Source organism: Petaurus breviceps, unplaced genomic scaffold, assembly GCF_028583685.1.
Source record: "Petaurus breviceps papuanus isolate PSGF00001 unplaced genomic scaffold, PetGlider_PUasm1.0 90804, whole genome shotgun sequence".
Taxonomy (NCBI): domain Eukaryota; kingdom Metazoa; phylum Chordata; class Mammalia; order Diprotodontia; family Petauridae; genus Petaurus; species Petaurus breviceps.
This window is the reverse complement of record NW_027187348.1, coordinates 3,214,074-3,224,121: the sequence shown is the minus strand read 5'-3', so window position 1 is coordinate 3,224,121 and position 10,048 is coordinate 3,214,074. Positions and strand designations below refer to the sequence as shown.

Below are 10,048 nucleotides of genomic sequence, written 5' to 3'. Positions count from 1 at the left end.
GAGGGGAAGGAAGGAAGGAAGGAAGGAAGGAAGGAAGGAAGGAAGGAAGGAAGGAGGAAGGAAGGGTAAAAATAGTATGCTTTGGTCTGTATTCAGACTTCATCAGCTCTTTTTCTGGAGGCAGATAGCATTTTTCATTTCTTTGGGATTGTCTTGGATCATTTCATTGCTGAGAACAGCTGAGTAATTCACAGGTGCTCATCATACATCGCTTCTACTGTGTACAGTGCTCTCCTGGTTCTGCTCACTTCACTCTGTTATCAGTTCACGTACATCTTTCCAAGTTTTTCTGACATTTTCTGACATAAGTATTTTTTTCATTCATTCATTCTCATCTCCCAGAGGAGGCAAGAGAGGGAAAGGGATTAGTTGATTTTTCCATTTTACTGTAGAGGCACACAGACAGAAGAGGCTACATGTCCCAGCTCCCGCAGACCTGGTAGGAATCTTAGAACTTAGGACTTCTGGTTAGTGACCCCGCTGCTTCCTACCACATGGTAAGCTGGAGGTCCTTTGAGTACAGCAAGGTGGATATTAGCAAACAATTTTCTTCAAAGTATATGGAAAGGAGGCATAGAGACCATTTTAGCTTTCCCTACCACTTAGAAAAGCGCTACTTCACTGTAGTACTCAGTATTGCTGTCAGATTCCAGAAAATGCTCACAGTCCAAGGTAAAATCCTAAGAATAAAGCTCTCCAACATTCTAGCACACAGGACCTAATATGACACCACTCTAAAGAAGCTTTTTACTCATGTTCACAGGGTTGGAGCCCAGGTCATGGTATGGCAAGGCATCCTGGGAAAGAGTAGCTGGGAGAGAGAAGGCATTGATATTCCAAAGGGTCATAGAACAAATAGCCTAAAGGAAAACCTATCCTCTTAAACTGTTTCAGGGGTGGTAAAACAGTAGTAGTTTGAACCCCCCCAAATTCTGCCCACTGACCTGTCAGCATTTGTGAAGTTTCTCCCACTGACTCACCACATTCCTTGGCCCAGTCCAGGTGCACTCTACCGAGGTCTGATTGACAGCTTTGGCTTTGAGGCTAGGAGAGGGTGGACGAGTGCCTCTGGTCATCACATGCTCAAAAGCCAGAGGACTGTCCCCCAGGTCTGTCTTGGCCCAGGCAGAGATCTCATAGGAGGTGTGGGCAGTTAGATTGTTCACTAGAGAGAGACAAAGAAAATTAGATTATAATTTGTATCTTGATACACAGACTCACTCAGAGTTCATGTACTGTGAGATTTTCATCAGGTTATCCATCCAACCTTATCTCTGAGAACACCTGATTCTTTACAGTAATATTAAGATACTCCTTCGAAGCAAGATGTTGGAAAGACCAGAGGACCTCAGAATCCAGTAGACTTGGGTTCAAATCTTACTTCCGATATTTATTAGCTGAATGACCTTGGGTAAGTCAATTAACATCTTTGTGTTCTAGGCAATTCCATGGCACCCAACTACAAAGCAAAACCCTAACAGGTGGGTTTGATCAACACCCTTACAGGGAGTGCACACATTAATAAGATCATATATCCCTTGAAGTAACAATGGGGGAAGTTTAAGAGTAAGATTTTTTCTGGGGCTCTTAATCCATCCCCCTTTATTTTAACTTAGACTTGGTAGGGGAAGACAAGACCCAAGCTCAGATAATAACAGTGGAGTCTCCCTCAGTTGTTCACGTACTAAACCACCATTTATTAAGTGCCTGTGTGCAAAGCATTGTGTTAGACTTTGGGGAGGTATAATAATAATAATGAAATCATAGTCTGCCATCAAGAAGAGTGAAATAGGATTAATCACACTTTTTCAGATTCTTTTTTCCCTAGACATTTTGTATTATCACAGCTTTTCCCCCCAGTGGTCAAAGTGGCCAAAGGATAAGAACAGGCAGTTCTCAGGAAGAAATCCAAGCTAACAAAGCCAACAATAGCTATATGAAAAATACTCCAAATCACTAATAATTGGTGAAATGTAAATTAAAGCAACTCTGAAGTTCTCCTTCATGCACCTATTACATATTAGCAAATATGATAAAAAAGGAAAATGACTAATGATTGAGGGGCTGTGAAAAAATGGGCACATCAATTGTTCTGTTGGAAGATCTGTGAATTGGTCCAGGCATTCTGGAAAGCAATTTGGAACTAAACACAAAGAATCAATAAACTGCATACTCTTTGGTCCAGTGACTCTACTAGGTCTATTCCTTAAAGAGATAAAAAAAATAGGAAAAGGACCCATATATTCCAAAAATACTTACTGAAACTCTTTTCGTAACATGGCAAAAAAAAACTGGAAACTAAAGGGAAGGCCATCAATTGGGAAATGGCTGAACAAATCATGATAATATAATGGAATACTATCACGCTATAAGAAATAATGCAAGGACTCTGAAGAACCTGGGAGGACTTACATGAAACTAATGTAGAGTGAAGTGGGTAGAACCAAAACAATTTATATAATAACAACAATGGAAAAACAAATATAACTTTGAAAGACTGGAGAATTCTGTTCAGTACAATGACCAATCAATCGTAATTAGAGAGGATGGAGGATGGTACTTACCATTTCCTGACAGAGATGTGATGGTCTCAAGATTAAGAATTAGATAGTTCTGGACATGGTAAATATGGAAATTTGTGTCCTGGACTGTGCATTTTTGTTACAAGAACTTTGTTTTTCTTTCTTTTTAAATAGGGGGAGATTGGGACATAAAATGCATTTTTGTTCATTAAAAAAATATAGAACCACAGGAATTTAAGATTAAAAGTCAACCTACATGTCATCTAATCTAGCTCCATATCAAATCCTACATCCCTAAGAAATGGTTAGCCAGTCTCTATCTGAAGACATTCAGTGATGGGAGCTCACTGCCCCCCTGAGACAACCCATTATAATTTCAGCTGAAAGTATTAGTGATTTTCTTCTAAGGCCAAGCAAATAAGTCTAATCCTTCTTTCTAAGAAGTTTTTCCAAAACTTGAAGATAAGTATCATTCGTCCTCCAACTCTTCTCTATGGTGAACATCCCTAATTATTTTAGCAATTCTCTTAATGAATGGTTACCAGTCTCTTTACCATTTTGGCCTCCCTCCTATGGACATGAGCTTGTCAATCTCTTGGTGTTGTTGAACACAATAGTAGAGACACAGTCTGACCAGGGGAGACTAAAATATACTATTATACTATATTATGCTATACTATAAATATACTATTATATAATGTGCTATTTTATAATATTATATAATACAGTATTATATATTAACACTATTATTAATATATCATATTATCTGTTCCTTCCTTCTGAATACTATGTGCCTATTCAGCCTAAAATCGAATTACCCATGTTATCCTAGGAACTGGGACGGGAGTTGTGGGTAAAGAGATGAATAGGGCCTAGAGAAAATAGGAAGAGTTAGGACCATGAATACTAGATCAGTGCAATGACCTGAATGTCCCAATTCCCAAAGGTATGAAAGACTTTCACAGGCATTAGCTTTTTACTTCCCTTTTCCTAATCATGATGCTGAAGCTCCTACCCTGGACCTGGAAAGGAAGTAAGAGTAGCAACAGGGTGGCAGAAAGGGGACCAATCATTCCCAGCAGCATATTGTTAAAACAGGAGAGAACAAAGGAGACTAAAACCCTTACAAGTGGTATCTAAGAAAGCAAGGCAAGGTACCTTCCACAGTCGACATTCTGATTGGCCGTTAGAATGGCCAGGCTGGAAAATTGTAAAGGGAATGAGAAGGGGCTACCTCTTGAAAACAAAGGCAGAGTGACCCAGAAAAAAGCACAGTTCAGAGAAGAAGTAACTTCTATACTGTTGGAGCCTTACTACTTGTTTGGGGTCCTCTGGACTAGGTGACCTTTGGTCCTGTCCAATCCTAAAATTCTATGTTTCTAAGTGACAGCTGTCAACTAGACACCAAGGGAAGAGTCAGAGAAAAAGAGAGACACACACACAGACACCAGAAAAATCAGACACACAACCTCATTATTTTACAGTAAAGGAAGAGTTAAAAAATTTTAAATAGTTTTGGCACTTGGCTTCCATAATTTGGGAAATCCATTTATGAGACTACATCCTTAGCTAATGATGCAAGATAAGTGAGGGATTACTTTGGAGGGCTCTGAAAGAAAGGAGCTACCCATGTCAGTCCTTCACATTCCAAAGGTGGCCTCCCTCATCGAAAGTTCTATCTTAGGCAAAAGGGAAAGCTTAGCTATGATCTGGTAGCCTCTCCTTAGTGCATTTTCAGAACAAAAGCTTCGTATTTTCAGGAATGAGTGACAGCACCAATACAGATTTTTTTTTTCCTCCAGAGATAAAGAGTTAAGGCCTAGAGCAAGGAATGCCACTTTGGCTGGTCAATAAGATATACCTAACCTGGAATTTAAGTATCAACGTCAGAGAAAGAAGTTTATAGGTAATGGTTTTCCTTTCAGTCCCCAAACTTCTAACAGAAGCAGAATCTCAGGTCTGTAAGAGACTCTGGGAGGTCATCTGGTTCATCCCTCTGCCTTCAAAGGAGATAATATTTGTAATGTGCCTATAATAATACATGGCACATAGCAGACCTTAATCAATCAAACCTTCCTTCCTTCCTCTCATTTCTTCTTTTCTTCCTCTCTAGTTAAGGGCATTCATTAACACTGAAAAACCTGCATTACTTGGAAATAAATACCTCATCCAACTTCACTCCCACCTGTTACATGTCAACTAGCTTCCACATTTTACCTTTGTATGATGTTATCTCCCCATGTAGGAATAAAGTTCTCGTCTCTTGTCTGTGAGTGTCGAAGGCCCAGAAGAGGTTCACCACATAGCCATTCACCTGACAAATACCAAGAGACAGAGTTATCGTGGAGGCCATCTCATGCTTCCTGATGGTACTGTGACTCTCTCCAATATTAGAAAGACTGAAATAAGCATGACTGAAACCAAACCAAACCAAGGTTCATCTACTTCTTCCCTTTTAATGAAATTTCATGCTAATTAATCCATCAATCAATGTTTATTAAACATCTACTCTGTGCCAGGCAATGGAGACAGAAAGACAAGAAGAGAACATGTGTATATGTGCACATTTAGGTATACTCAGAATAAATACAATACAGTTTTTTTTTTTAATTTTGGAATGGGGAGGAAGCGCTAACAACTAGAACAATCAGGAGGCTCTTGATAATGTGGACGGTGAGACCTGAGCTGAGCTTGGAAGATGCTAGGGATGCTGAAAGGCAGAGGTAAGGAGGGAGTGAATGCTAGACTAATGGGGCTGGGTGGGTGGGTGGGGCAGCCAGCACTAAGGCATGTCATTCCACAAAGGGGCACTTCACTGTGAAAATAAAATAAGCAAATGGAACTGTGGGGTTTGTTTTTTTCAGGGGGGGGTTCAGTCTAGTAAGTGTAGCTTGTGTCCCCATGTGATCTGTAAGCTTTTGTTCCTGTCATTCCTCCTGAGGCAGAGATGGACACAAAGGATGTAAAGCAAATAAAAATGAAAATCTGGGGTGCTGCCCCACAAGCCCCAAAAGGCAGAGGCTTTGTTACAGAGATAAGAGTTGAAAGGGCATGTAACAGTCCAATCTACTCCCCTGATTTTACAGGGGAGGAAACTGAGGCCCAGAAGAGGGCGTTACTTCCTCGAGATCACACATCAAGGAAGTATCAGGGCTAAGACTAGAATCTAAGTCTCCTTAGTTCCAGAAGTCAATACATTCCATTCATTAAAAGCCAGAATGACAATGGGTCTCCTTGAGCCTCCCCAGCACTGGAGGTTCCTGCCTTTACTCTGTGGGCAGCCCCCCACCTCTTATTCATTCCTACTGGTTTACATTTACTAAGGAGCCACAAGAGCTCATTCTAACCCTCTAAAGACATTCAAGGGTATATTTCTGGTTACTCCTTGAGGTCTATATGGAAAGCAAGAACTAGGGGGAAGAAGGGGTTGAACCATGGAAGAGTCTGGAGGGCTGAGGTGGGGGGCAGAGAGTGGGGAGGTGAGAAGGGAAATACATGGAATCTGTTTTCCCTGGGAAAGTATCAGAGCCTCTCCCCACAAAGGCTCTTCTTCTACTGTGAGAAACACTGCATTAGCTCGTAGCACCAGGAAATCCAATAAAGCTGAAAATTACAGGGCACACGTTCTCTGTTAACACCAAGTCTTTATTTGCACTGTAGCTGTGAACCATTTAATTACATGGTTTAAAAAAAAAAAGAAAGCACTAGGCTGAGGCAAGATAATTATACATGAAGATCCAAGTAATTCTTTTGCTTTGGGGTGAGGAATGTTGTGGGGGGGCTGGGGAGGAGAGCTGAGAGAGGTGAAAGGAAGGAAGCCAACCTGGTTAGGCTATTACTATATTACCAGAGTCCTTCATGTCTCTTGACCAACTGAAACTGTGACATACCGGTTCTCATGCTGGGTAAGGTCTATCACTCAAGGCACCTGAGTCAGCTCTTTGGGAATGAGTTGTCTCCCTGCTTTCTACCTGCCCTACTCCCCACCAATCACAGAATACAGATTTCAGTATTACCTTAAAATTGCTATCCATTACCAGGGTGAGACTGAGAGAATTTTCACTGTAGCTCTCAATGTGGATATTTGGTGGTGGGATAACTGAAAACAGAAAAGAATTCAAAATGAGAATCCTAAGGAAGAAAAATTAGACAGCCAGCAACTCCAATGAACCTTAGTCATTTCCTGTTCTATGGACAAAGTGATCTCTCAGTCTGGGCATGCAGGGGATTTCCTTTGCCTGATTCTGCCCACCTGTCATATCTCACACAGGTTCAGTCACCTAAGCCACCCTGGGAATTAGTCTGCACTAACTACATAGCATTCTTTTCTTCTTTTTAAAGAAGCCTTTTCCTAACAATAATTCCCTCAGCCCAGTTTCCAAAGGCACTGGGATCATAGTGGGTGTCCCCTTGATAGTAAAACCCCCATTTCTATCATAACAATTCACATTCACAAAACAGTTTTACATCCCTTAGGGGGTCTGTATGCTAAGGTGGTGGTGGTGGTGGTGGCAGTTTCATTTCAGTCATGTCTGACTTTCCATGACCCCTTCTGGAATTTTGTTGGCAAAGATATTGGAGTGGTTTGTCATTTCCTTCTCCAGGTCATTTTACTGATGAGGAAACTGAGGCAGAAAGGGTTAACTGACTTGGCCAGGGTCACACAGCTAGTTAAGTGTTTGAAGCCAGATTTAAACTCAGGTCTCTCTGACTCCAAGGCCAGTGTTCTATCCACTGCACCAACTAGCTGCCCTCTATATGCTAAGACAGAAAAGAAAACTACTCTCTATAGAGTCAAAAGAACAAATAACCTCTGTGGGCCTCAGTTTCCTCTTCATCTGTAAAATGAGTGGGTTTGCCCAGGTGGCCTCTGATCTATGACACTTAGGTCATTTGTTCCTTATAATAATTTTACATGGAAAATGGTGCACATATCATCCCCATGAGGATGAGACATTTTAGATGAGGAAAGTTAGGCTAAGGGACTTCCCCAAGATCTCACAGCTAGCAATGGGACTATAACCTAAAAATTTTCTGACTCCAGGGATCCGGGGCTCTTTATCCTATCCCACAATGACACTCCCATTCCATAACATGGCAGGCTCTGAACCACTAAACAATCTGACATCCTGGAAATATCTGAGTATAAATCTCATACCCCAGCTAAGAGCCAAGGGAGATGAGAACAGGAAAAATGGTAGATAACTCTCCACTTGAACGTACAGAGAGCACATTCATCATCAACATAGGTCTGTAAGAAAGGTGAAGGCTTCTCAGTTCCCCTTCAACTTGGAGACTGTTTGATTCTGCAACTGCTTCACCATGCTTTTTTTTTTTTGCTTTTTGAAAGGCAATTGGGGTTGTGACTTGCCCAAAGTCACACGGCTACTAAGTGTGTCAAGTGTCTGAGGTCAAATTTGAACTCAGATCCTCCTGACTCCATGGCTGGTGCTCTATTCACTGCACCACCTAGCCACCCCTTCATCATGCTTTTCACAAAAAGAAAAATTTCCTTTAAAAGACCCCAACAAATGGTCATCCACCCTTTCCTTGAAAAAATTTAGTGAGGGAAAACCTAGTGCTTCCAGGGGCAGTAATTCCACTTTTGGTCAGCTCTAATTGCTAGGAAGCTTCCCCACCCTCCACCTCACAATCAAACCTAAATTTGCTTCCATGAAACTTCTACCTATTTCTCAAAATTCTGCCATGGGGTCATGAAGAACAAGTCCTTATACATACAAGAGACCTCCAAATAGATAAAGACAGCTATTCTGCTGCACCCTCACTGCATTAAAGGCTCTCAGGTCATTCCTCCTTTGCACACTTCTCCAGCTTATTAATGACCTTCCTGATAGAACCTGAGTTTAAATTTTAGCTCTGCTACTTATTATATGAGATCTTAGGCAAGTCACTTATCCTGTCAAGCCTTCAGTTTCTTTATTTCTATTTATTTATCTGATAAAATAATCTCTAAAGTCCCTTCCAACTCTAAATCAACCAATAAGTATCTATTAAGCAACAAGTGCCATGTGTGGTGATATGAGCCTATAATTAGCTAAGATGGAAAAATGGGGTCTAGTTGGGCCCCAGGACAGTCTAGAATTATCTACATGGAAAAAAAGGTACTCATACTTTAACTAAGAAAAGGAAGAAAGGACATAATTATCACTGACTAAGAGTTCTTAGCTATGGTGAAGTCCATGGATCCCTTTTCAGAATAATGTTTTTAAATAACTGAAAGAAATGTTCCACTTCAGTCAGAGGTTAGTAAAAATAAAGATTCCCTCCCCGCCACCCAAGTTCACAGACCCTCTACAATCTACCTGTGGATGGATCTGTGTATCCATGGATGATGGACATAGTACTGCTGACGCAGGCCAGGTTTACCTTTCCTATACCTGCTCCTAAGGAGAGGTCGTCACTCAACATCAGCCACAGGTCTAGAGCTGAAAGAGACCTCAGGCTGTCTAAGCCCAAACTCATCATTTTATAAATGGGGAAACCAAGACCCAAGGAGATTAAATGAGACATCCAGTCACATTGGTAGCAACTATCACAGATGGGATTTGAACACAGTCCCACAGCTAGTGCCTTTCCATTGGAAAATGATGCTGCCCAAAATAAATGCCATCTCCAAGGACTTGGATCTTCCTAGAGTACAAGTCACATGAACACCACCACCTTTTTTTAGTATGCCATTTTTTTTGTTGTCTTTAAAGACTGGGTTTCCTTATTTCACCCAAATTAAAAGCTTTTCACAAACCCAATCCTCTACTGACTGGCTCAAGAGCTTTGACTTGCTCCATTTCTAATCTGTGCTGACCTCATCCCCTTGTTAGGCAACCTGGTGGTCGCCACTCCTGTGGGTTCACCATACTAATACCAAACAGTGTAGAAACTCATTCAGCATAGCCCACTACAGTTCAAACCTCCCGAGCTCAAGAGATCCATCAGCCTCAGCCTCCCCAGTGGCTGGCATTACAGGTGAGCCCAATAATATGTCACTTTTTAATGGAATATAAAAGTGTCTTCTGTACATGCTGTATCTGGTTCACTTGTGTGCAGCTGGGCTTCAACACTACCATATGGAGTAAGTTTAATAAATTAACAGAAATAAACAAGTTTAATAATAACAATGGGTTAGGATTTTAAAGTGTGGGCTAGTTATCCTTTGTCTAAGGAATTTCTGGAGATAATGCTCCTCCAGCAAACCTTATGTATCATGAGTATGCTGAGAATTGTGTCTCTAACTTTGCATCTGGTTTCTTTTTTTAAGGAGAGAGAGAGAGAGAGAGAGAGAGAGAGAGAGGAAGAAATCCAACAGGTTTCTTTGAACATCCAGTTCATTATTCTGCCCCACTTACTAGATTCCCTAAATTTGCTCGCCTTATTAAAACTTATTTTTAATATAAGTCAATGACTCTAGATTTTAGTAGGAGGCCAGGTACCCAAAAGGCATTGCTAGAAACTTTTTCTCACTGGCCTCAGGTTTTGAGGCAGATAACTCCAACCACAAGAGAATTTCT

The 10,048-nt window shown here is 41.0% G+C and overlaps 1 protein-coding gene across 1 annotated transcript in view; it reads right to left on the bottom strand.

Moving 5' to 3' along the window:
- SORL1 (sortilin related receptor 1) overlaps positions 1-10,048 on the bottom strand; it is a 207,312-nt gene that overhangs the window by 14,943 nt on the left and 182,321 nt on the right. The window contains exons 39-41 of the mRNA XM_069070073.1: positions 6,539-6,621; positions 4,740-4,836; positions 981-1,165 (exon numbers count right to left, since the gene is read on the bottom strand). Coding sequence (XP_068926174.1) covers positions 981-1,165; positions 4,740-4,836; positions 6,539-6,621 — 365 coding nt within the window. The remainder of the gene's footprint in view (positions 1-980; positions 1,166-4,739; positions 4,837-6,538; positions 6,622-10,048) is intronic.